This window comes from Mus musculus, chromosome 8 (genome assembly GCF_000001635.26).
Source record: "Mus musculus strain C57BL/6J chromosome 8, GRCm38.p6 C57BL/6J".
Taxonomy (NCBI): Eukaryota; Metazoa; Chordata; class Mammalia; order Rodentia; family Muridae; genus Mus; species Mus musculus.
The window spans coordinates 119,421,031-119,446,702 of NC_000074.6; the positions used below are offsets into that span (position 1 = coordinate 119,421,031).

Genomic DNA, 25,672 nt, shown 5'->3' on the forward strand with positions numbered 1-25,672 from the left:
GCAGCAGAGCTCTGCCCCACTCCACCCCATTCCAAGGCTAGCCCCCTTGTGACCTCCGTGGAGGTGCTTCCTCCCAGGCTCCTCAAATAATAAGACCTGGCTTTTGACCTAACTCCCTCAGCACCCTGGCAGGGTTACAGGCTTCCTGTGGGCCCAGCATCCGGAGGCTCCCAGGAACCTCAGTGCTGGCCAGATCATCCTCTTCTGCCATCCAACAAGCAAGCCAGGGCTCTGGTCACCTGCCCTACTGGGCCCCTTGGGCCCCACCAGAGCTGGCCATCTGGTTTCCTTTCTCCAGGGTCAGAGAGATCCATCCCTAAGAGGGAAAGAAGGGAAAGACACCCCACCCCCACCACCCCCGGAACCCACATCCCAGTGTGGAGGATCACACAGACACACACAGGTAAGTGTTAAAGCACATGAAGGGATGGCAAGGGCTCTGGAAAACACAAACCGAGCCAGCGTGTGGGTAAACGCAGGCGCACGCATGCATGCACGCACTCGTATGTGTGTACACACCCAGGCAAGTGTATGTAGAAGCCAGAGAAAGATGTGCATGCCTCCCTCTGCTGCTCTCCTCTGCGTTTTCAATCAGGCTCCCAAGTGCTGAGTTTAAAGGCATTTATTTGCCACTCTGCCCGGCCTTCCCACTACACCTGAAGCTTGAGGTGTGTTGACCTGTCTCCACTCACTAACAACTGGATAACAGGCATGCACAGCCATGCCTGAAGTCTATGTACATTCAAATTCAGGTCCTCTGAATCACGGTACAGCAAGCGGGCTTGCCCACTGAGCCATCTCTCCAGCCCCAGGAAGTGTATGCAGGCTGCTCCTGGGCTGTTTGAATAGAAGCCTTCAAGCTGAGCCAATAAGGATGGTGGACTCGGAAAGCACGTCCCTGGGGACCGTGTGCCTAGGCAGCTGCTGCACAATGTCCCTGAGGCAGGATTGTCGGCATGGGTCAACCATCCAACTCCCAAAGAGGTTTTCAGGAGGAGCTGGTGAGATTTGCTGTTGGTCAGGGTGAGCACTGAGTCTGAGGAGTCAGGGTGTGGGTAAAGCCTTTGGAGTCTGGATGTGCGTGGAGCTGTTTGAGTCACTGAGATAGGAGAGGCATTTGAGGAAGGAAACCCAGTGGAGCTGCTTTGGCACGGAGGTGGCTCTGGCTTGCTTTCCCACATCTGAAGCAATCTGAGCCCAGCAAGAGGGGGGAGTGCTAGGCCTCCTGGGGGTTCATTCTGGGCCCCTAGCGGCTCTCCCTCTCCTCTGCCCATCATCCTTACCTACCCTGAGCAGCAGCCACTGCCAGCAGCCAGCCACACCCAGCCAGCCACAGGCAGCCCTGGCAGTAGCCAGTGGATCGGCAAGGGAACACTGCCTCTGAGCTCCAGGGCCCTCAGAGCCCGGCAAGCTCTGTCATCACCAGCTCACCCACCCTTGGCTCACTGCTGTCCAGAGTAGGACACGGCCATCCTGCTGTGGCGGTGGCAGGCCCGAGCCCTTAGGGCCCAGACAGTGGGCATCCAGCTCACCAAGAAAGGTTTGGCAAGGCCAAGGCCAGGAATGCTTTACAAAGCTGGGGTATGCAGGCAGGAGGGAGGGCACAGTTGTACAGAAGACTGGGAACCCAGCCCAGTCGGCCTGGAACTCAACCCAGCTCTCTCCCCTGCGGATAATAACAGTGAGAATAGGCTCCTGACACCTTTGCCCCAGGTATAGTTCGCAGGCCTAGCCTCAGTCCAGTTCTGTCCTCAGCTGCTCCCTGGACACACAGAAACTGAGGCTCAAAGGGTTATCCAAGGTAGGCATGCCCAGGTCCCCACATGCTAAGTAGAAAACTGTCTGTGGTCGCCACTGCCATGTCTCCAGGCTACCCCAGTTCACTGGGGTACGCCGTGGTCCTCAAACTCACCCCCTCTGGCCCCAGGCCCTTTGCACACCCTGCTTTCCTTAGCGATCTCCTTCTCTGAATCTTCACCATTCTCAGGTCACAGGGCAAGCAGCCCTCCTGTCTTTTCATCCTCCCTAGAGCTAGAGCCAGTCTTGCTCTCCTGATAACTCTATATTCCAAGCCCATGGGAAGTATTGCCCTTCTGGACTGACCAAGGCACAGCAAGGAACAGTTCCGCAAGTGGCAAACCCAGTGCCGGCAGGAAAGTCTGCTGTCGCACTGGAAACAGCACAGGGCCTGTTCAGCAAAGAAGCCACCAAGCCAGCCTGGTGCAGCAATCAAATATTTGTGTTTAAATTGCATCTCATTGTTTGGCTGGGTGGTAAGGGAAAATAAAATCCATCCTAGTATTTGGGGCAGGAAAACATCCAGAAGATCTAGGTCAGCTCAGGCTACATACATAGTGAGTGCTGGGCTAGCCTGGGCCATGTAATAAGACCTTGTGGGGAAAAAAAAAAAAGACATGGAAAATGAAGCTAGCCTTGGCTACACATCCCACTTGACCCCATACTGCTGCTGATCACTTAGAATTCCCCCCTGCCCCTCCCCCTCCTGCTCCCCTCCCCCTCCCTGTTCCCCTCCCTCTCCATGCTCCCTTTTCCCCTCCCCGCCTAAGCCTTTGCACCGGGGATATGCCCTACCCAGCGTTCTGTTCACATGCAACCCCGGGCACCCTTCCCACCTGCCTTAGGGATTCTCCAACAGGAGAACATGCCAGAACCTCTTTAATGAGTCTCCGTGACCAACACTTGGCGTGTGGCCCACATGGGGCCTCCACACCTTGCATAGCTCCTCACAATCGTCACCAAAAGTCTGTCCATGTGTCAAATGCCTAACCACGAGTGGCTGTCTCCCACCTTCTAGAGGGCTCCCCACCCCACCCCCCACTGTCACAGGTGCCAGCCATGCTAGGGGCTGATGTCACCTTGATCAGCAGTTTCCTGTCCTCAGACTCACCCTGCTTCGTGGTTTCCTGTTGTTTGGTCTCAAAGGCATTCACTCCGAGCTCTCACAGCAAAGGCTGAGCTGGGAAGGAGGAAGTGGCCACAGCTAGACAGGTCAGGTGGGCTTCCATCCGTCTGCTTGCAAGCAAGCTCCCTCCAAGGAGCCCAACAGGGGACAGAGGCACCGACAAACCAAAAGACAGCAACCACAGGAAGCATGGGCTGTCCTTGGGTTGAAGATCAAATGTCATGAGCTCTGGGGACAGCCTGACAAGAGAAACAGAGCCACAGGACTGAGCCTGGCTCCTCTGGGAGCCTTGACAGGGACCCAAGTGAAGAAGAGCCCACCGCCCTGGCCTGGTGACAGTACCAGCTTGTTCAGGCCCGGCATCCAGGTCCCATTGTAAAGTGTCCAGGAGTCTTCTTGAGTCAGTTGTTACATACGCCTGCTATTAAAGGTTAAATGCACAAACTAAACATTAACGATGGGTCCCACCCCTTTTCCCCCCACCTGGAGTCTCCTGGTCTCTCAGGGCTCTGTCTTTTGAGTGCACGGAATCTCTGTTCTACTGTGCCCTTCAGAAGCCCCAGGTGCTACTCTGGTCACGTAACTCGGCAGTAAGGTGGCTGTTACTCCACGGGAAGCCGCACACCGTACAGCTGTCTTCAACACCCCAGAAGCCAGGTCTTGCTTTTCTACCCTTCTTACTGATTTTTATTAATTACTGCAGAATGGCATGTGTGTGTGAGTCAGAGGACAGCTTGTAGGAGCCCATTCTCTCCTTCTGCCATTGGCTTCCAGGGATTGAACTCAGGGCCTCGGGTTTGGCCACAGGCACCTTTGCCACCTTTGCCACCTTGCTGGCCCTGAAAGCTGATTCTTAAGACTTTGCTAGCACCTGCCGTGGCCACTCTCAGCCTGTCCTTCAGCCTCTGGCTGGCTGTGGCTGCCTGGATCCAATGCAACCAGAAAGCAAGCTTGTGCAGCGCTCGGGACATGGGGCTCCCCAGGGCTCAGCCTCTCGGCTCAGGGACAGCCACGAAGGAGGAAGTGTGTGGGGGAAGCTGGTGGGATGTGACTGGCAAGCTGCCTTGGGAAAGAAGATGTCGCGTGCCTCAGGTCACACCCCCTTGCCAGTCAGCAGCACACCAGTGCTAACCTGGGGACTGGCGTGGGCCTTCATGCAGGCTATGGGGCTCTGTGTACACGACAGATACCATCACCCATATGTTGCCTGCCTTTAAAAATGACACGGATAAGTCGGACAGCGGTTGGCGCAGCGTTCAGGAGGCAGAGGCAGGCGGATCTCTGAGTTTGAGGCCAGCCTGATCTACAGAGTGAGGAATGAGGGCTGCACAGAGAAACTGTCTTTAAAAAAAAACAAAAACAAAAACAAAAAAACCACAAAGCAACAACAACAAAAACCAAAAAGAAAAGAAAAAATGAAAGATGATCTTCTACTTGAAGAAAGGGACCTTCCATTTTGGATTCTTCATCCCTTCCTGAGTGGATCTTGGGTGACCTGGGACTCTGGGAAGCCATGTGGCCTCCAGGTTAGGGCTTGGGATTCAGGGAGTTTGAAACTGGTTTGCACCTCCCATGTACTGCCGCTGCTGCTGCTGAAGGGGACCCATGGCCAGGAGTAACCTATCTGCTCCTGCCCACTCTTGTGACAGACATGGGTACTGCAATGTTGTGCCACCCAGCACAGAGTGGCGCAGGGTGTTCTCCCTGTGGAGTGTGGTGATCCTGCAGATCACGGAATGTAAGGCCATAAAGCAAAGGAATCGGTGCCCGGCCACAGGGTGCTCTAACGTGAGCGGCCCTGACCAGGACCGTGGCTCTGACTCAATATCTCAAGGATGTTCTGAGGCCCGGAATGTCAAGGGCGCCTTGCTGAGAACAGGAAGCTGGGGCCTTGGGGCCTGTCTACAGAAACCAGGAACTCACAGGCAAAGCTGTGTTGAGGAAGGAAACAAGTCAGAAATCAGGACAAAACAGCCAGGCCCGGTCTAAGGAAGAGTCCAGATGTCAGGCAGTGCTGGCCAGACCCGAAGGATCTGTCCCTCAAAGTAGGGTGGGAGCCAAGAAAAGAGCCGCACACCAAGGGTATGTTCTGGTTCATTTATGCCGGCACTGAGAGGAGGCACTGCTTAATTGGGGGGAGGGGGTGGACAGCAGGAAGAGGCTAAAACCAAGAGATGAGGGTCTGACCGAAGTCCTCCAGGGGCTAGGCATTCCCTCCCCGGATGCACACACTTCACCCCACCTTCTTGGGCCCCTTCTTCCCACAATGATCCCAGAGGAGGCATGCACTCCAGAGTGGGGCCAAGGGACACACGATACTGGCTGTGCCTTGGTCTGCAGCTGCATGCAGAAATGGCTGTCCTCTCCATCCATGTCTCCCCCACCTGGCACAGCACTTATCACCCCAGGAGAAAGAGGAGCTAGACCACACAGGCTGGGAGGAGGAAAGTCTTCATGACCTTGGTCCCCACTGCACACCCTGCTGCTAGAGCTGAGACACCCTCTGCGCACACATCTACGTGCATGCAGTGTGCACCCACACACTGACAAACAGGTGCATACTCACGTACAGGCATAAACACATGGAACTCCCTGGAAGCCAGCCCTCCCTAGGAAAGCTCCTTCCACTTCCTCCCAGGGACAGGAAGTAACTGTGACTTTGAGGGTTTCTTGGGACAATTGCCAAAGCTCATGACCCACACTTACCCTCCTCCTCTCCAGTTTTCAAAATGTACACTGGCCATGTGTCACCTCCCTATTGCCCTTGGAAGAAATAGCAAGCTCCTCTAGTGGCTACTGAGTCTCTTGTTTTCACAACCCTCAAACCTCCCTCCCTCTGGCTTTACCTAGCAGTCACTCAAACTGCCAACCACAGGGCCTTTGCACCTACATGCTGTCCTCTTGCCAGCCTTCTCTCTCCTCCACTCTTAGCTTTCTGGTCTGAGTCCATTTGCTATCTCCTCTGGGACAGCCCGGAAAGTCTGTTCCCAACATGGCCAGCCTGGCCTGCTCTAGTATCTTCCCATGCTTACTTGGGTAGTCGCCTTCCTAGGAATAAGGCTTGAGACTCTCTCCATCCTCAGGTCCCCAGCACAGTGCCAAGTGCTGAATGCCTTTGTCTGTATCGTTGTGATGCGAGCTTTAGACCCTTGTGTAGAACACAAATTTGATCCCTGCTAAGGCCTTAGTTTCTCTTCCCAGGAAGCGTAAGACTCAAGACTCCCCATGAGTCTAGATGTCCCAGGAAGTGTAAGACTCTAGACTCCCCATGAGTCTAGATGTCCCAGGAAGTGTAAGACTCTAGACTCCCCATGAGTCTAGATGTCCCAGGAAGTGTAAGACTCTAGACTCCCCATGAGTCTAGATGTCCCAGGAAGTGTAAGACTCTAGACTCCCCATGAGTCTAGATGTCCCAGGAAGTGTAAGACTCTAGACTCCCCATGAGTCTAGATGTCCCAGGAAGCGTAAGACTCTAGACTCCCCATGAGTCTAGATGTCCCATGAGTCTAGATGTCCCTATGCCCAGGATTGTGTACCCTGACATTGGCAAGCAAAGTTTGGGTCTCAACAAGCTCAGAACGCCCAAGGTAAAGCAAGCACAGGGTGAGGGATCTGATCCTGTCCTTTGCTGGGGAGAGGGGGGCTGTCCTCTTGACACAGAGGCTGGAGGATGGTGTTGTGCATAGGAAGTAGGTCATGGAGGCCTGGAGTTGGCCCAGAGTCCTTGACAGCAGCAAGCAGGCCTGTCCTGGAGCATGCACTGATGGGAGCAGAGCCAGGCCAGCAAATGGGGCCTGACCAGCATCAACTCCCCGAGCTGGGAACGGACTTCAGGAGAGGATGTCTGGACCACAGTTCTCTCCAAACCCCAAGGGTGAGGCTGCCCCCCTCCCCCCACCCTCCACCCAGGCACCAACCCTGCACAGCCTTCAAGCTTGCCCGGGCCCAACCGGGCCGCTGGCATGCATTGGTAGAAAGCCACAGCAGCCAAGGCTGTAAGGATAGAGCAGGCTTGCCAGCACACTGGGGTGAGAAAAAGCAGGTCAAGAATCCAGGCCTGCCTGATCCTGCCCAGTGGGGCCATGTCAGTAGGGCAGGGGGTTGCACTACTCATCCAAATGCCTCTTACAGTTCTCTACCTCACGCTTACCACACTGTCCCTGCCTAAAGCTGGGTGTGCCCTGGATCCCCAAGGGAACCTGGCAAATACAGCTCAGACCGGTCTCCAGAGTCCCCGCTGTGCATTGACAGTGACCTCAACCATGAACAAGGATGATGGCCTCGGCGGAAATGGGGGGAGGGGGCAGTGATGCCGAAGGTGACAGCTACTTAGAAAGCTCTGTGGCCAGGTGGCTTCTGCTCAGGATGATGTGAAAGGAGACACACGGTGGGTCTCATTTCCTCCCAGACCAAAAACACCCTCAGCGAGCCTCTGCTCTGAGTGTGTGAGCTGAGGAGCTGGGGTGGAGGGACGGGCAGCCAGTCCCCCACCGGCCAAATCCACCCATCTCTAGTTTCATCCCATTTGGCAGCCACAGCCTTGGTGGTGATCCTGTAATCCCGTCCAGTTTAACCTGCATCATCCCCATGCTTCCTGAACCATGGCCATGAGTCACCCTGATCTGAGCCAGCCGGATACTTCTAGGCCACTTAAGAGCTCTCGCCACTTCTACAAAGTGAGTTCCAGGACAGCCAGGGCTATACAGAGAAATCCTGTCTCAAAAAAACAAACAAAAAAAAAAAAAAGAGAGAGAGAGAGAGATCTCACCACTGTGGTTATGAGGACGGGACAAGGCCAGGATCACAGCCAGAGGAAGTCCTAAGCCCTGAAAGCGCACCGAGGTCCCAGCCAGCAAGAGACTTTCCCCCAGGGTGGCAGAAATAAGCCATCTTGTCTCTCAGTTCCACCCAGCCCCCTTCACTCTGTGCCCCATCTCTTTGCCAGAGACACCAGCACTCACCAGAGACAAGCCCAGTGCTCCCCATGCCCAAGACTCCTGGACAGTTAAACAGATGGACAGATGTCAAAGTCCCCATGGACATGATCCAACTTCAGCTCGCTCTCAGCCTCTCTTCCTCTCCTGTCCTGCCCACCCTGGCTCAGCTTCCCCTCTCTCCTGCCCACAGCATTCCACGGAACTCATTCCTGCCTCACAGATCTCTCTACTCCTCCACAGCTTGAGGTCAGCCACAGCTGATGGGTCAGTCACAGCTAGCAGAGCCTACACCACAGGAGTCCATGGTGGCCACTCATCTGTGCTTTTCTTTGGTGATACTGGTGTTGCAGGACCACTGCTCCTCAGACTTGACCTTGTAGTCCATCCCCAAGTCCACCAGTGCAAGCCCTAACATCTTCTCACTGGCTAGCCGAAATACACTCCTACTGTGTGCAAGCCCTATCACATTCTCACTACCCAACTGGAATCTACTCCTACCATGTGGTGCCGTCCCTACCTCCCAAGTCAGTCTAGCCCCCACACTCAGGCAGCCCAGATATTTCCAGGTTGTCTTCCAACCTGGGAATCCTGGCAGCCTCAGGCTTCCTCCAGTGATTTGCCTAGCCCCACCTGGGGCTTGTCACAGAGAACCTACCCTTCCCCCTGCTCCCACACCCTGCTCAGTTCTACACCCCACCTGCTCCCTGCTGCAGAAACTTCCCCAGAGATTCCCACTAACCCCCACACTACCCCTTATCTCTTTCCAAAGCTCCCTTCTGTTTTTTATTAGCCTGGCACACAAAAACTTATGCAAGACACACTTGTTGGCTTGCATGGTTGCCTTTGACAAATGGGAGCCTGCTGGGTCAATGTGGAATGTGCTGGTAGATGACTTGGCATGAGCCCAAGGCACGGGCAGCTAGAAAACGCCACACCTGGAGCCGACCCTGCTCATCCTAACAAGAAAATCAGAGATGGGTCTGGAGAAGTGTGCCCAAGGAGTGTGTGTGAGGCAGTACCCCAGAGGGCAGAAGAATCCAAAGTGTGAGAGCCTTCAGTGGGGCTGGGCCTCTAGGTCCCATCCTGTGGCCATTAGGCACCGCTGAACTGGAGGATGCTGGGAGTCCTCAGGGTTGAGTGGGGAAGGTTGGTTCTTATATGTTTGCTTGTTTTGTTTTGAGACAGGGTCTCTCTGTGTAGCCCTAGTTGTCCTGGAACTCACTCTGTAGACGGGGCTAACTTCGAACTCAGAGATCCCCCCACCTGTCTTTGCCTTCCGAGTGCCGAGACTAAAGGTGTGTGCCATCACCACCTGGTTGGGATAGGCCTCTCCGGCTTCCCACATCCTTCCACTGGCGCCTGAAGCCATTCTGCAGAGAGATAGGAAAGGCCCTGGAGCTAGTTCTAATCCTCTGTGACCTCCGGCAGGTCACTGGCCTTACCTGCCCTAGAAGGAAGGTCTGTCAAGTTTACAGAGGCTGATCGAGGCAACAAACAACAGACTGTATGTAGCCGCCACACATAAGACCAAAACAAAAGGTGGACCAATGAGCAGCAGCTGTGTGGGCCAGAGAGCAAACAGCTCGATGGCCCAGCTTCCTGGAACTCTCCGGGCAATGAACTCTTAACAGGTCACAGCTTGTTAGCCGTTGGAATGGAAGTAGGAGTGAGATTCTGGCCAGCTAGCAGCCTAAGGTCTGCAGACCCCTCACTTGCAAAGCAGCCACCAGTATACAGGGTACCTCGGTCCTCGTTCCCCCCCCCACCCGTCCCCACAGCCACTGTCCCCACTGATGAGACACACACAGCAAGACCTTCAAGGACAGGGGCTAGTGAGGTCAGAGACCTGTAAAAACTCCAGGCCTGGAGGCAGAATTCCTTCCCATGGCCCGGACCAGGAGTCATCATCCCAGGACTTAGCCGATGTCTTCAGAGTGACTCAGTCAGTCAGCTGTCACAGTTTTGCATTCTGTCACAGACTAAGGCCTTCGGTGTAGACAGCCCATCCCCGTGTAGCTGTGCCTCTGAAGTGCCATGGCGAATCGGAACTGTTTGAGATACTGTGAGTGGCCAAGCTTCCCTAGGCCTGATGGGAGAAGCCGGGCCTGGGGAGCTGGGGGCTGCCAGGGCCTAGGCTAGGTGTTGGGAATGGCAGGCTGCTCAGTGAGTCAGAGGAGGCTGAGTAGAGTCCTCTGCTAAGGGCCTGCAAGTGTGCCAGCCCCAGAATCACCACAGTGGGCAGCGGGGAGGACATGAAGGCTCAGAGAGTAGGCTGCCCAAGCGCGCGCAGCTAACAAGACCAGAGCCAAGATGTAGCCCAGAGGCTCTGACCTCGCAGACAGCCATTTCCATTCTCCTGTGGCTTGAACATCTGTCTCCTCCTATAAGAAGGGTCTTATGATATGCCTGCCGCAGGGCTGTCTTCACCTTTGGCCAACTCAAAATTGTTGTCAAAGATTTAATCGTGGGAGACATATCCATCAGGTGAATGTGATATGACAGCAACAGGGTCGTCCATATTCAGGAATGTTGTAGCAGTCAACAGGAAAGCCCAAAGCCACAAGACTTATAGGGATGTGGCTCAGTTGGCAGCATGCTTGTCTAGCATGCCTGGGCCCCGGGGTTCCCTCCCCAGCATTGCATAAATGGGCATGGTGCTACACGCCTGTGATCCCAATACTCAGGAGGTGGAGACAGGAGGATCAAGGTTCTCCTTGGCTCCCCCAAAAATCAGTACCAGTCTGGGGTTACATGAAACTGATAAGAAAGGAGCGAGGTCCAGAGGGGCCAGGCCCATTTATTCATTGAACATTTGATTGAATATTTGATGAGGCATCACTGTGTTTCAGGCCCTGGACTGGGCAGGTACGACACACTGCGTGAATGAATCTAATTGAAGGACAGAAAATGTGTGTCCAGCCAAATCGCTGTTGCCTTTTGTTTTAAAAATCTATTTGGTCCTGGTGGCACGGGTCTGTGATCTCAGCCACTAGAGAGGCTGAGGCAGGAGGATTCTGAGCTCAAGGCTAGCCTGGACAATTTAGGTGTGGCTCAGTGATAGAGCCCCATTCAGCGTGGTGGGACCCTGGCTTCCACCCTCATGGCGAAAACAACATAAGCCAAATTGATCTGTACAGAAGTGCTTGGCACCGCGATTCAGCCAGCGGCGGCTTGCCTCCGTGCCTGACCCACGAGAGCTGGTAGTAGTGCAGTTTCATGCTTTGCTCCTCTCGTCCCCGTGACGGGACACCGTCCTGCCGCCTCTGCCTCTGTGCTTGCATTTTTAATAGCTGCAAGGTACCCGCATCCGAACAGAGCCAGTGGTGACTGGCCTGTTCCCAGTAGGTACCTGGGAAGTGGCTGACAGTGTGATCTTGGTGTGAACATCTGTCAGCCCTTTCAGATTAGGGCTGCCGGGAATGGTGAAATAGATACCAGCGTGAAAATAAGCTCTCCGCTGAGTTCCCAATTCACTGTCAGGAGAACCAAGCAGTTCTTGGACTTCCCCTGAGGTCCTTGAGTGACCTCTGGCCCTGCTGCCCAGCTAGCCTAGCACACAGAATGGGCTTTTCTTTTGGACCCCATGACTTCCTGTAATCAGTGTATGTGGTTGGCAGGAGGTGGACTGCTAAACTGTAGTTACTCATTCCCTGAAGCCCTGTCTTTATCTGTAAACTAGTCATTGATAAAATATCTGGCCACCTCTTGGCCAATGAAGAGACTGAAGAATTTGAGGGTCAAGGCCACTGACCCCGTGGGCCTGAACAAATATTGACTGCGTGTCATGTGCCAGAAGGACCTGAGCTCTGTGTGCCAGAGCCCCAGTCTAGGTGGGGTCACAGACCCAGCTCTGTCCCAACCGAGCATTCCATTGCTCAGGGGCTTGGGCTCTTCCCTGGGGATTAAGAACAATGCCCCCACTCCCACTGCTGGGCTGCTGGGCAGACAGAACCACCCTGAACCCGCCTGGAATGGGGGTGAGCACAGCCCTGCTCACCCACTGAGGGACTGGGTATATCAGACCATCTGTGCCTGCCTACCTGAACCTCTTATTCTCTTCCTTTATCCCAGCGATGCTCGGCCTTCCTAATGCTGCAATCCTTTAATCCAGTTCCCCGTGTTATGGTGGCCCCAAACCACACAATTATATATACAACTGTAACTGCAACCTTGCTGCTGCTGTGACTCTCGATGTAAACATCTAAAATGAGACCTGGGGGGAGGGGGCAACTCACAGGTTGAGAAACACTGCTTTAGTCACTGCCGGCCTGTCCTGGGAGATGCCCCCGGCTCTGTCCCTACCACCATTCATGCTGTAACCTTGGGCTTGAGATGAACTTCTCTGAGTAGCAGCCCTGTATAAGAACTGTCTATTCACAGTGCCTGGGAACAAGAAGAGAAGAAGCTGTGTGGAGAGAGGGTCAGTTGGGTGGTTCTGGGATTGGCCCAGGAGAGAGGGACATGGTAGTATTTCACAGGAGCCATGAGAGCAGGCCACATCCATCGCCCTTTGGGACCTGGGAAGCTCCCTGCTGGCTACAATAGTGCTCAAGTAAGGAAACTGAGTCTCAGAGGTCACCCTGCCCAGCCCTTTGTCATGGTCCAGGTGGCTCACACTCCTGGATAATGGATCCTGGAACGGACAAGGTGTCAGACTCCCACCAGCCCAGGTTTGACATCTGAGGCCTGGATGTGTGGGATGCATGCAGCAAGATCTTGGGGGCAGAGGGAGAGGGGAAGAGAGAGACACTCTGAGGGAAAGGAGAGGGTGGAGCCTATTTTCCTTAAGCACTTCACCTCTGGGCCAAAGTTTTCCTTATTTTATGTAAGAGTTTTTCCTATGGCTCTGGGGGCAGAAGCCAGGCCTCCAGCATGCTGGGCAAAGGCCATAGCACCGAACTACTCGCAGCCCCAACATTCCCGGTTTCCACTGACGTGTGATCCACAAGGCTGAGATGTACTCAGTGGTAGGTGTGTGTCCAGCATCTACAGAGCCATGGATTTGAACCACAGCCTTGAAGGAAAAAACCCCGTGAAATCTATATACAATTTACTAACAAGACATTCTGTCCTATGGGGTGAGATGTGCATGTGCACATGCGCGAGCGCACACAAACACACACACACACACACACACACACACACACACGAGCGACAGGTCCAGAAGTCAACATCAAATGTCTTTCTCCGTCACTCTCCGCCTTGACATGTATGTTTGTTTGTTTGTTTGTTTGTTTGAGACAGGATCTTGCACTGAGCCTGGAGTGCACGTTTTTTCACCAAACCTGGCTGACCAACAAGTTCCCCCTAGGATCTGCCTGTCTCTGCCACCACAGTGCTGGGATTTCAGGTGTGTGTCACCCAGTAGGGTTTTTATGTGGATGCCGTGGAATTGAACTTGGGTTCACACACGTGCCCAGTGAGCCATCTTCCCCAGCCTTTGCCACCCAGTGTCCCTCTTTGGTCTGAGGATGGTCTCATGCACATTTTATAGCCAGAGTTACAGAACTGAAGACAAGTAAGTGCTCTGAGCGAGCTGAATCTGAGCCTCCTTCCCCATAAGCTTTCAGTGTGAGCGGGCCTCCCAGATGCACCCATCCTAAAGACTCCTCTCTGGTGAGTATGTGGTTTGTGTTTCCCAGGAGCCCATGCGTATTTGCTGGCAAGCCAAGCTGGCTTGCCTCCTAGAGTAGGAAGGACCGTTAGGGATCCAGATACCCCACCCCTCAGGAGCCCCTGTCAGCCTGCAGGGACTGGCAAGGTGGGTCCCCTCTGCATCCCTGACAGTGCCCTTTGTCCTGCTTCCTGTGGCATCTCTATCTATCTTCATCTTGATGGTTCTGCTGTTGATAACGCTGGACAGGTAAACACGGAAGGAGGAGAAAGTCCACCAATGCCTGCCAGCCAGCTTCACCTACAGGGCCATGGCCGGGACCAGCCGGGAGAAAGGCCAGTCCCTCCTTCCTGGCTTTCCAGGCCTGGTCCCTGGCCTCCTCCAGTTTCCCCCTGAACAGCTGAGCCTCCAAAGCAGAAGTCGCTGGCCCTGGGTTCATGCTCTCTCTGGCTCAGTTTACATATCCAAAAGCATGGGTAGGTTGCCACCAAGCACTGTGGGATGTGAAAGCATACATGGGTGACAATGGGGACAGGGTGCAGCCAGACCCGCCTATGCCCTGCAACCACGCTCCAGCGCTCAGGATCTCCCCTCCTGAGTTCAGAGCCCCACTCCAGGCCTGATGTGTGGGAAGGACACTTTAAGACCATAGATGTCCACAGAGGGTCTCACCCCAGGTCTCAAAAACACACCCGCAGAGAGCAGCAGCCTGTAGCAGGGATCTCTGAAGTTTCTGTTACCGAGCCCGGGCTTAAACGAAGCCTCTAAGGGTACCTCAGCACTAAAGGGAGTGTCTCAGCAGAAGAGCTAAACCCAAGGCAGCTCCCATTCAGGCTAGGGAAAGCTGCCCAGCCTAGTGGAAAAGGGACATGCAGAATGCATGGTCCTTGTTTTAAAAGAAATGACCAAGAATGTTAAGGAGACACCAGAGCATTAAACCAAGATTCTGACCACAAAGCCCTAAGCAAAAATTGCAGCCCAGGATCCCCCAGGGGAGCAGTAGCTTCTAGGACCAGATCCTTGAGCCGTGCCTGACCTTTCCCTTAAACCCAGGTCAGCAGCCAGCCTTGCCCACTCTGCCTCCTAACTACTCACCCCAGGATGGCGTCCCTCTTCACCCACCCCTGCAGGATGTGCCCCTCCGCCAGTTTATGGTGCACTAGGTACTCCCCGGGGAACAGACTCTCCCATTGAGACTGCTGGCACAGACTAGGGCTCAGGGGTTCCGTGTGTTTAGCAGTCCTGGGGACTGAAGCCAGGGCTTTGAGCATGTTGGGCAAGTGTTCTCCACTGAGCCATCTCCCAGCCCCGAGCCCAGGGTTTGAACATATCAGTGCACAATGGTACTTGGCCTTCAACCTAGGGTCTCATGCAATGCTAGGCACAGGTTCTACTGATCTATTCCCCAAAACCTATATGCGGTATTTTGAATAATCATTCTTTTAATCCAAGAAAAACAAAATATCATTTTTTAAATCAAAATGCTGTGCTAGCAGCCAAGACTCTTGCAGCCGAAGGATGTTCCACGAGGTGGGCCCAAGGACCCCGTCTTTCTTTACAACTCTGAAGTTTTCTTTTTCTGGAATTTGTATTCTTTACTTAATTTTTTTTCTTTAGAAAATTGTACCAAAGTGTCACTTTGTTTAATGAGTTCCTTTTTTTTTTTTAAAGAATTGTTTATGTAATATATATGAGTGTTCTGTCTTCAGACATACCAGAAGAGGGCATCAAATCCCATTACAGATGGTTGTGAGCCACCATGTGGTTGCTGAGAATTGAACTCAGAATCTCTGGAAGAGCAGCCAGTGCTCTTAATCGCTGAGTAGTCTCTTGGGTACTTAGAGTGAGAGCCTGACACTCCCCCCCCACCGCCCCTCCCCAGTTCTGGTCCTGGTGGTAGAGTGACAGCTGATCAGGACAGGAACAATGGCCACCAAGGTGAGTGCACCGACCTAAACCACTGCCCAACTTCCTTCTCTTGAGCCAAGGCTCCATATGGAAAAGCGCTATTCCAGACCCAGTGTGCAGTAAGGGATGTCTCCCTAGGACCCAGCTTCCGTTCACGGACCACAAGAACCGGCCAGCAGACTGGCGTGACCCCCTACAGGAAGAGAAGTCTATAAGGACCAGGGAGGACGGACACACACTCACATGCGCATGCACGCACACATGAGGGAGTCCAACTCAACCCCACTTTTCAGATGGGGAAACTGAGGTTTGTTCAGAGTCTCCAACCAGGAAGTCGCTGAGTGGGAGTTGTCGGGGTTGACCAGTGACTGAGGGTTTTTTCTGCACACACCCGTGTCCCCTCTCCCCACACGCTGGGGTGGGAAGTGAGTGGAAGATCAGAGCTTTCTGGAGTTCAGAAGCCAGCTGGCCAGCTATTTCTCAGAAGCCTACCACTCACTGGTAAGGAAGAGACCTAGTGGTCTCTTTCAAGATTCCCTAGTTCCTCCTTCAAACTGAACCCGGGAAGGGAGGAACTGGCCAGCAGGGGCCCTTTAAGACTGGCCAGGGCCAAGTTCATTCACCCAGGGGCCCCTGCTGACTCACGCTTATGAAAGTGATTTTCCTGGTCCCGCCCCTGCCTCCGCCTCCTCCCTGCCCCGCTGTGAAATACCCCTGCTAGCCTTGGGCCTCGCACAGCCTCTGGGATCCCCAGGGCTAATGGGCATCCTGTTCTTGCAGCAGGGCACCGTGACAAAGTCTCTCACCGTGTGACCAAGTTCCTCTGAGTGTCCAGACAACCCAGGCTCACCAGCTCCCTCCAGCTATCTACCATCCATCAGGTGAGTGGTCCGGGCAAGGCTGTGGGTGGGAAACAATAGCTATGGGGCAAGGGTGGGCAGACGGGGGTCAGGAAAGCCGGGGTGTACACTGACTGGTCCTGAGGAGGACTCTGGGAGTCCTCCCTGCACCTCCAGCGATGGCCATGGTTAAGTGTCTGGGACACTCTCCCCCAGCGGCCCCTGGCTTAGCAGCCTAATCCTAACTCGTGAAATAGCTGTTCCGGCAGGAAGGAGCATGGGTAGCCTTGCTCCTTCGAGGCACCAATGGCCACTGTGTCTCCAGCCTGGCGAGGTGCTCCAGTGGGTCCTAGGTACCAGGCTCAGACAAGCACAGCCGAGGGTTCCTGGGTACTCGGTTTACGGAAGGTGCGGTGGAGAAAGTGGTGGACCGTGGAGGTTGGGCCATCAGGCACCCTTGGGCCCAGGTGGAGCAGGCACTTGGAACGAGGGTTCACTGTGACTAAGGCCAGGTAACACTTGGCTGACTGCACACTTCCTCCTGCCCCAGGGCTTTGTGTCACTAGCAGCTGTCACTGCTACCTGTTGCTTTATTTGGGAATGGAGGGGAAAGGATCCCAAACGAGGCTGTCTAGGACCTAGACGAGATGTCCCCTCCCCTTCCATTTTCCCCAACCTCAGTTTCATTCATGAAGTGGGGATAAGAAACCCCCAGCTCTTGGGGGTGGTGGTGGCATTTTTAGAGACAAATGGTATATGGTTCCCAGCCCTCCCTGGCATGACGATTTCATAACCTTAGAAATGTCTGCAGTGTTACACCAGGGCAACTATCGCCACTTCTGAGAAACTCATTTTTTATGTGCTCATACCTGTGGGGTCAGAGGTCGATGGCTAGCGTCTTCCTCAGTCACTGTCCACACCTTCTTTTTCATTCTATTATCACTATCATTATTATTATTATTGCTAGAGAGAGCACAAGAACACGTGTAGAAATCAGACAGCCACCCCTCCCCCCCCCCCCCGCCAGGAGTCAGGGGTCAGGGGTCAGCTTTCTCCTTCCATCTTTATGTGAGTGCTGCCTGCCCATAAGTCACTGCCCTTGTACAACAAGTTACCTGCAGGGCCACTTCCCTCCAGGCTTCCCTCTCCTGGACTGAACCTGGAGCCTGTCATTCAGCTCTCTGGCGGGTGATCTCCAGGGGCCCTCCTGTGTTTGTCTCTCCAGACCTAGGATTACAGACATCTGCTTTTGACAGGAGTGTGGAGAATCTGAACTCAGTTCCTCACGGTTAGGCAAGCACTTTACCCACGGAGCCATCTCCCTGGCCCCTTAAATCAACAACTTGAGAACGTTATTTTTTTTTTCTATCAGCATTGCCCAACCAGAGAGACTCCGAAATATGCCAGTACTTTTAAAAACTGGTTATTCTAGCCTGGAGGTGGTGGCAGCTTTCTCTTGTAATATGAGTGGTTGGGAGGTGCAGGCAGGAGGGTCAGCAGTTCAAGGCCTGCCAAGGCTTATTCTAGTTTCAAGCCAGCCTGGACTACATGAGACCCTGTCTTAAACAAAATGAGCAGCTTACCCCAATTCTACAAACTGAGGCCCCTGGGTGGAACTGCAGGTTGGAAGAAGCCGTTTTGCCTTATAAACTAGTAGCAGGTACTTGTGGGTGGTTGTGAGGGTGAACAGCTTGGGGGCGTGTGACTTCTGGGGGGTGGTCAGGCTTGGCGGTGACCTCATGTGTATGGTACCCAGCAAGCAGCTCTAGGTGACACTTGTGCCAGCTGCGAGAGGGACCTGGACTTAGAGTGCAAAGTCCTCCCAGTGTGTTAGCCCATCCCACTTCCTGGGAAGCAATATGGGTGTCCCCTTGGGCCTGGCCTTCGTGGACAGGGCCTCCTGCTGCCACCAGTGAGGAGCTGTATGCTGGGGTGCCCAGGTCTCTGGGAATGGCCGGCATGCTGTTTTCAGGGGTGCTGGAATATCTAGTAGGGTTATACCTGCAGGGATCAAATTTCTGTTCTGTTATGGGCCCACTCTGAAACTTAGCAAGCATGACTTTATCCGCCCTCCCTCCACCCCCGCCTCAGTCTCTTCATCTGAGACATGGATTGTCGTGAGAATTAAGAGAGAGAAGGCACAGGAAAGCACCCTGTTAGGATGCTACCCTCACCTGTGTTGTTACTGTTGCTGGGTAATGAATATGGTGGGAGTGGGGAGAGACGCCAGGCCTTTGCTGTGCCCTGCGCACACCAGTGAGGGGACACCACCCTCCAGGAACTGTAGCTGAATTTCCAAGGCTCTGAGCACAGCTACACCCTCTAGTTAGTGAGCAACTGACCCTCTTCCAGGACACTGGAGCCAGAATCTGCTGCAGGACAGAAAGGGACAGTAGAGGCTTCCCACCCTCTACACCTGCAGAGGCTCAGAGAAGCCCCTGGGGCAGGGTGACCTAGTTCAAGTCCAATCCAGCTGACTGGAGGTGGAACAGGTTTCTTGGCAAACTGTAAAAGTCTGTGCAAAGCTCTCCAGCCTCTGTTTCTCTATCTGTAACACAGAAGTGATCAAAAGAGTACTTTCAACCACCCAGATTAAAAATTGTAAGCATAAACCTCTGGGGGAGGGGGGATGTTGGAACTTACAGGACGCCAGCTCGACAGATGCCTGGAAAAGCCTGGCGCCGGCTCTATAATTACTGCCATAGATGTGTTACCCTAGGGTCCTCTTAGGCCTTGTAAGGGAGACCACATGATCTCCAATAACAGCAAGGAGCCACCTGCACTGTCCCAGGAAGGAGGAGGAGGACCCAGCGGGTGCTAGGGACATGGGAGCCATCTTGACAAGTCTGCAAAGCTGTCCTAATGGCTGAGCACAGCTGAGGCTGAGGCTAGCAGATGGTTCTTGGCCAGCCCAGCTGTGAGCCCACAATGACGTGCAGGGGCATATCCTACTGGCAGACTGTTCCTCCCCTTGTAAGGCTCGCCCCTCACAGAGGAGCACTGAATACCAGCACCAGGTGCTAGGTCAGTTGTCCGGTCTGACTGGTTGGACTTGCCTGGTGGGAGATGCCGGATTTTGTGTTCCTGCACGCAAGTCACACGAGGCCCCAGCTGTGTTTTGTTGGCCCATGAAGCATTTATGTAAAGGTGCGTCACTGGCTGCCCACTTTTCCAAATTAGAGAGTTCACATACAACCCCCCAGAATTCCGCCTCCTCTGTAAGAGGAGATGTGTGTGACCTCTCAGAGCAGTGTGCTGCCACTAGGTGGCCTGAGGCTATCAGGGAACTCGCACAATAGCCCAGAGTCTTAGTCACCAGTTAGCCTTGGGTTAAAGTCCTGCCAGCAGCTTCCTCCGAGGGTCAGAGTGGGAGGAACATGCTGGATGGAGGAGCTCGTTGTCCTTGTTCTTCCGAGGGCCAACATTTTTTTTTTTTGTCCCTACCACCACCACCCGAGAAGGAGTCTGACACCAGCCCTCGTTCCTCAGTCACAGTCCAGAGTTGCTTGTGTTCCCTGGCGGGAGGCTGCCCTGGTCTGCCCTACTGCTGGCCTGGGAATGCAGCGCCAGCGCTTTGAGCAATTAGGCATTGTATCCACCAGGGGGCACATGAACTCTAAAACCCAGGTTTGCTGGCATTTTTCCCAAATCCAGCTGTCAAGAGTCTCCCCAAGTCCAAGGTCCAACCCCGCCCTGAGCAGGAGGTCAGGCAGGGCCTTCCTGACAGTAAATTCACCCCAGCAGATATTCCAGAACATTCTCCTACTTGCACAGCTTACTGAGGCTCAGGTCTGGGAACCAGCCCCACGTCACCAGCAAGGAAGTGGGTGGTGGCCCTGCAGCCACCAAAGAAGTCTTGTTTTGCCCCTACCTCTGGTACTAGGCAGGGGTCCTCTCCTTAAGGTGAAGTGTGTGTATGGGGGGGGGAGATGGATGGCATTAGGCTCCTGTTGGTGGCTCCTGGCTCTCAGGTGCCCCATGTGATAAGGACAGGTGTGCTGGATGCAGAGAGTGTGGGTAGATAGGAGGGAGATAGGAGGCTCCTTGTGGCTGCCCTGACTCCACCACGTAGCTGAGATGAGAAGGTGTGACTGACATCCTCCAACCTGACTACAGGGGCATTCTCTTTGTTCTGCTCTCCAGGTCAGCTGCCAGCCCCAGGCTGAACACCCACCCACCGAGCTATGACCTCCTGGAGGCACGACTCCCTTGGGGCCAGCAGCTCAGAGCCCCTCCCAGTAGTCATCATCGGTAAGTGTCACCCCACCCCAGCAAGGGCGGGGGATACACGAATGCTCTGCAGACCCCTGGGTCTGAGGCTAGCAAAGCCAAGGCTGGCCCCTAGACGGTTGCCTTTAAATGAATTGAATGAAGCTCGTTTGCTTACTGTGGAGCCGGCTCTATGCATAAGAGCACCTGCACCATCACCCGGTGTCCACAACTGTGCCAGACGCCCACATGGGGGACACAAAGATAGGGCCGTGGTTCCTGTCCTCAGCTCTGCAAAATCGAGAAAGGGGGCGCAAGCATCAGATCGACCCACACAAGCGAACATTTTTAAAGTGAAAAGCAGCCGGACAGCGATAAGCCGGGAAGGTCAGGCGGAGGATGCTCTGGTCCCAGCTAGGGGGAGCTTTGGTCCACTTAGACACCTCGGGGCTTGAAGCAGCCCGTCCTGATGATGGACCACCACCTCCAAGACTTTGTCACAGCCCTCCTGGCTTAGGCAAGCACTCTGCCTCTGAGCTACACTCCCACCTACCTTTTGCTTTTCCTTTGGGGCTCACTGTGTTGCACAGACAGGCCTTGAACTTGAGATCCTCCTGGTTCATTACCACACACACACACACACACACACACACACACACGAGTGTCAGGCTTGCATGGCTATAGACTCTGCCTCCCTGGGTGTGACTCCCTGCTTAGCCTTTTGCCAGCTGCGTGGATGGGAAGTGCTTGCTTAACTTCTCTGTGCCCATTTCCCCAAGCACAAAGAGAAAACACTCATACCCGTTTCTTGACTGACATCACACAGGAAGCCCTTTGGCCACTGTTCATTTGTCTGCTTCTTGGTCATTACTACACATGGCATCTGTCGCAGAGTAAGGGCTTAGTGAACGATTCATGGAATGAAGGGGTAGCCAGCCAGGCTGAGTGGCCCTGACCTCCCTGTCTCTGCAGGCAATGGCCCCTCCGGTATCTGCCTGTCCTACCTGCTCTCTGGACACATCCCCTACGTGAAACCAGGAGCCGTCCACCCACACCCCCTGCTGCAGAGAAAGCTGGCCGAGGCTCCAGGGGTCTCCATCCTGGACCAGGTGGGTCTGACACTTGAGCCTGGGAGGGGCATTCTCCTAGCGGATGGCCAAGCTCAGAGCAGAGGAGTCCACAAAACCAACCACAGAATAGGAAAAGAGCATCCGGGACCATCTACCCAGACCCACTGATGCCATGTCAGCTGTCTGACCTCACATTAGACCCGTGCTTCTCAGTGACCAACTCCCACCAAGAACATTCATGGGGCCCTCAGGCTCCCAGAGGGACCACAGTGACAGTCCCCAAAAATACTCAGCATAGAGATCTCTGTGTGACCAGTTTCCCTCAGACTCAAGGTGGGACTCTGCTATTCCCTGGGGATCCCACTGACCTGTGCCCCGTCTTCAGGACCTAGAGTACCTTTCCGAAGGCCTCGAAGGCCGAAGCCAGAGTCCTGTGGCCCTGCTCTTTGATGCCCTCCTGCGTCCTGACACAGACTTTGGAGGCAGCATAGACTCTGTGCTCTCCTGGAAGCGGCAGAAGGACCGCGCTGTTCCCCACCTTGTCCTGGGACGGAACCTCCCCGGGGGCGCCTGGCATGTGAGTGTCATCTTAGAGCACACCCTGGGGAGAGGAGCAGGGTGCTGCTGTCCTGGCAGGGCCTGACAACCCCTTTCTCTGCAGTCCATTGAAGGCTCCATGGTGACCTTGAGCCAAGGCCAGTGGATGAGTCTCCCAGACCTGCAGGTCAAAGACTGGATGCGGAAGAAATGCAGGTAAGGGGGCCCTGGGAGGCTGGGCAGGCAGGCAGAGGAGTTTATACTCCCCTATTAACAGATAAAACTGGCCTCTCTAGGTTCTGACTCTGTCCCTGCAGATGAGGAGGGGGAGTCAGGATTGTGTAGTGACAGGAACGTGCGCATCACTTGCCCTTTTTGCATAATACCTATAAGAAGTATCTTACAATGAAACCATAGTAGGTAGCCCTTTACAGGGCTGTGTAGTATTCCTAAAGGAGCCATGCCTCTAGCTCAGCAAATACCCCACCCCAGTGATCCTCTGCCAGCCACTTGCCCCTCTCAGTGTGCCATTATATTAAACAACCCTGCAGGTAGCCTATGAGGATAGCTCTCTCTGTTACAGTTAGCACAAAAGGTAAAGAAAAAAAAAGCATGAAATGACAGACAGAAACAAAGCCTATAGCTCCTGGTGGCCTCCGTGCATCCTGGCCTTTGAGTGCCCCTTAGCCATGTGTGCCTGCACAGAGTAACTCATACAGTAAGGTACAGGAAGTCTTATGAGATGCCAGCTCCCCCACCAGCGTCACGGGCCCTGCATGTCCCTGGAGAGGGAGGAGACACAATAGAACTGGCAGTGAAAACGGCAAGCCCCACAAGGCTCCCGTGTGCCTTTCCTGTGTGGTCCAGGACCTGCTAAGGGCTTCAATAGGGGTATTTTTTTTTTAAAGATTTATTTATTTTATGTATGTGAGTATACTGCTGCGCTCTTCAGACACACCAGAAGAGGGCATCCAATCCCATCACAGATGATTATGAGCCACCACGTGGTTGCTGGGATTTGAACTCAGGACCTCTGGAAGAGCAGTCAGTGCTCTTCTCTCCAACCCTGGGGGAGGGGGTAATTTTAAGTCCACACTTCAATCAGAACGTGGTTCACAGGGTTCGGGATTTAGCTCAGTGGCGGAGCACTTGCCAAGCAAGAGCAAGGCCCTGGGTTCAGTTCTCACCACGCGGGAAGGGAAGGGTGGGGGCGGGGTGAGGGTGTGACCCACACAGGAAAGAGTAGGGGAGCCCTGAGTGCCTCTGAGGAGTACCTGCAGGTCACTTGTGGGCAGGTTCTGAGGCCGCTATCCAGCGCCCACTCCCTCTGTTCCTCCCTCCCTCTCCTCCAGGACAGCCCTGCGCTTAGCTCTGGCTGTAGAGCCCTCAACCTCATTGTCAGCTTCATAGATGTGAGCTATTACAACATTTCCTTAGATCTGCTGAGTTTTTTGTTATTGTTGTTTTGTTTGTTTTTAGTTTTTGACGCAGGGTCTTAGCATTCGAGGCTGGCCTTAAACTGGTGGTCCTCCTGCCTCAGTCTCCCGAGTGCAGGTAGTCACCAGCTTTCAGACTGTTATTGCCCATTGAGGGTAATGATGTGGCCAGCCCAGACATGTCACCCCATGGTCAAGTTCCAGTCTAGGTGCTTGGCTTGTACCCAACACTGTACGATCTCCCAAGACCCTCATGGGATGTTGCCAATACACTCACACATAGGGAAACTGAGGCACAGGGGGTTTCAGGCTTTGGATGGTACCCTTGTTAGTTCTGCTTTACATGGGAGACACCCAAGCCTCCCCTCAGCAGGGCATGCCGTCACACTGGCCAGTGCCTACTACCATGCCTGTCTCTGATACCCAGCCCCTCCACGTCTGCTTCCTCTTTAGAGGTCTCCGCAACAGCAGAGCCACAGCCGGTGACATCGCCCACTACTACCGGGACTACGTGATCAAGAAAGGCCTAAGTCACAACTTTGTGTCTGGTGCCGTGGTCACTGCCGTGGAGTGGGCTAAGTCCGAGCATGGCAGTCCCGAGGTCCAGGCATCCAGTCCCCTCTTCCAAGTGAATGGCTACTTGACTACCAAGGACCACGGCCACCAGCCCTTCTCACTGCGGGCCCGTAATGTGGTCCTGGCCACAGGCACCTTTGACAGCCCAGCCATGCTAGGCATCCCAGGAGAGACCCTGCCCTTTGTCCACCACGACCTGTCAGCCCTGGAGGCAGCCCTTCGGGCAGGCACTGTGAACCCAACCTCAGACCCGGTGCTGATTGTGGGAGCAGGGCTATCTGCAGCCGATGCTGTCCTCTTTGCCCGTCACTACAACATCCAGGTGATCCATGCTTTCCGCCGGTCCGTGCATGACCCCGGCCTGGTATTCAACCAGCTGCCCAAGATGCTATACCCTGAGTACCACAAAGTGCAGCAGATGATGCGCGATCAGTCCATCTTGTCTCCTAGCCCCTATGAGGGCTACCGCAGCCTCCCTGAGCACCAGCCACTGCTCTTCAAAGAGGACCACCAAGCAGTGTTCCAGGACCCACAGGGGGGCCAGCAGCTCTTTGGGGTCTCCATGGTGCTGGTCCTCATTGGCTCCCACCCCGACCTCTCCTACCTCCCCAGGGCAGGTGCTGACTTGGTCATAGACCCAGATCAGCCACTGAGTCCCAAGAGGAACCCCATTGACGTGGACCCCTTCACCCATGAGAGCACTCACCAGGAGGGCCTGTATGCCCTGGGGCCGTTGGCTGGGGACAACTTTGTGAGATTTGTCCAGGGCGGGGCCCTGGCTGCTGCCAGCTCCCTGCTGAAGAAGGAGACCAGGAAGCCACCTTAACATTAGCCTGGCACCCTGACACCCAGGCCCTGAAGAGGAAGAGGGCTTATCACAGCCCAGCGGGACGTGAGCCCATCTAAAGATTTCCCATTTGGGAACCAGTCTCCCCAGCAGAAGGGGAAGACTTGAGCCATGTGGATGGACTATCTGCCCCAGAGGCATGGGGAACACAGGCTGCCCTACCCTCAGGCGAGATGAGGCCCCAGGTGGGAGCAGTAGCCATAGACCAGGGGGCCCCCTTGAAACTGTCAGTGTGTGCTGGAGTCACAGGGCCAGCTGAGTGTCCAACTTGGAGGGCCCCAGGCCCAACTTTTCACCATCAGATCTGTAATAAAACCAGCTGTGCCTCCACTGTGCCTGAGGAGTCTGTGCTTGGGAAGTGGCTAGGCAAATAGACCGCGCACTGGGCCCCTGGGTAAAGCCCGCAGCTCCAGGAGAACAAGCGATAGGGCCCCAGAGTGGAGCATCCATAGGCACAGGGCTAGACTCTATGGAGTCTGGGTCAGGAATGAGGCTTCCAGAAGCCTGATGCAGCCCTGTCCACTCTGTCCCCTGGTCTGCCCATTTGAGTCTCACCTCCCGCCTCAGGGCCTTTGAGCAGGCTGGTGTCCAGTCCCGGGACCCCTATTCAGGTGTCTTGAGTCTGAGTCACTTGCACAAGTCTGCGTCTTGCTCTACCTTCTGGGCAACTAGCGCCCGCGGGTGGAGGAGGGGAGGAAGGGACTCGGGGAGAATCATCCGGCAGAGGGCGCTCGGGGCTCACCGGACACCAGTACCAAGGGGGGAGGGGACCGGGG

General features: G+C 54.5%; 2 protein-coding genes and 1 long non-coding RNA gene across 11 annotated transcripts in view; 2 read left to right on the plus strand and 1 right to left on the minus strand.

Annotated features, from left to right (window-relative positions):
• The window catches only part of Mlycd (malonyl-CoA decarboxylase), a 26,987-nt gene extending 26,179 nt beyond the window's left edge, over positions 1–808 (plus strand). The window contains exons 6-7 of one of the 2 annotated variants that reach the window (XM_017312922.2): positions 299–403; positions 753–808. In XM_017312922.2, coding sequence (XP_017168411.1) covers positions 299–403; positions 753–793 — 146 coding nt within the window. In that variant the 3' untranslated portion in view covers positions 794–808. The remainder of the gene's footprint in view (positions 1–298; positions 404–752) is intronic. The other variant, XM_006531222.4, reaches the window with a different exon arrangement.
• Gm32006 overlaps positions 1–8,532 on the minus strand; it is a 14,459-nt gene extending 5,927 nt beyond the window's left edge. Inside the window, exons 1-3 of one of the 4 annotated variants that reach the window (XR_001778664.2) lie at positions 7,885–8,532; positions 3,266–3,344; positions 2,909–3,162 (exon numbers count right to left, since the gene is read on the minus strand). This is a non-coding gene — a long non-coding RNA (predicted gene, 32006). Of the gene's footprint in view, positions 1–607; positions 2,391–2,908; positions 3,163–3,265; positions 4,335–5,493; positions 5,715–7,884 lie in introns of those variants that run through there. The other 3 variants (XR_001778663.2, XR_879246.3, XR_388085.4) reach the window with 3 other exon arrangements.
• Positions 4,852–25,227, plus strand: Osgin1 (oxidative stress induced growth inhibitor 1). Of its 5 annotated transcripts, XM_030243773.1 has the most exons (10): positions 4,852–5,005; positions 13,105–13,210; positions 13,355–13,476; positions 15,521–15,689; positions 16,163–16,263; positions 20,365–20,472; positions 21,403–21,539; positions 21,886–22,077; positions 22,162–22,253; positions 23,927–25,227. In XM_030243773.1, the coding sequence occupies exons 6-10, from the start codon at positions 20,406–20,408 to the stop codon at positions 24,873–24,875; spliced, it is 1,437 nt and encodes a 478-aa protein (XP_030099633.1). In that variant the 5' UTR covers positions 4,852–5,005; positions 13,105–13,210; positions 13,355–13,476; positions 15,521–15,689; positions 16,163–16,263; positions 20,365–20,405; the 3' UTR covers positions 24,876–25,227. The 5 variants fall into 5 exon arrangements, 4 of the variants coding, with proteins under 4 accessions (XP_030099633.1, XP_006531440.1, XP_006531444.1 ...); XM_006531377.4 differs by lacking the exons at positions 4,852–5,005; positions 15,521–15,689; XM_006531381.4 differs by lacking the exons at positions 4,852–5,005; positions 13,105–13,210; positions 13,355–13,476; positions 15,521–15,689 and having other exon boundaries at positions 16,054–16,263; positions 20,338–20,472.
• The last annotated feature ends 445 nt before the right edge of the window (positions 25,228–25,672 follow it).

Excerpts from the sequence above, each read along its gene's own strand:
- Osgin1 (XM_030243773.1), top strand. The coding sequence starts at position 20,406 with ATGACCTCCTGGAGGCACGACTCCCTTGGGGCCAGCAGCTCAGAGCCC. Across the intron at positions 20,473-21,402 it reads CCTCCCAGTAGTCATCATCG|GCAATGGCCCCTCCGGTATC; the intron begins GTAAGTGTCACC and ends CTGTCTCTGCAG. Across the intron at positions 22,254-23,926 it reads TGGATGCGGAAGAAATGCAG|AGGTCTCCGCAACAGCAGAG; the intron begins GTAAGGGGGCCC and ends CTTCCTCTTTAG.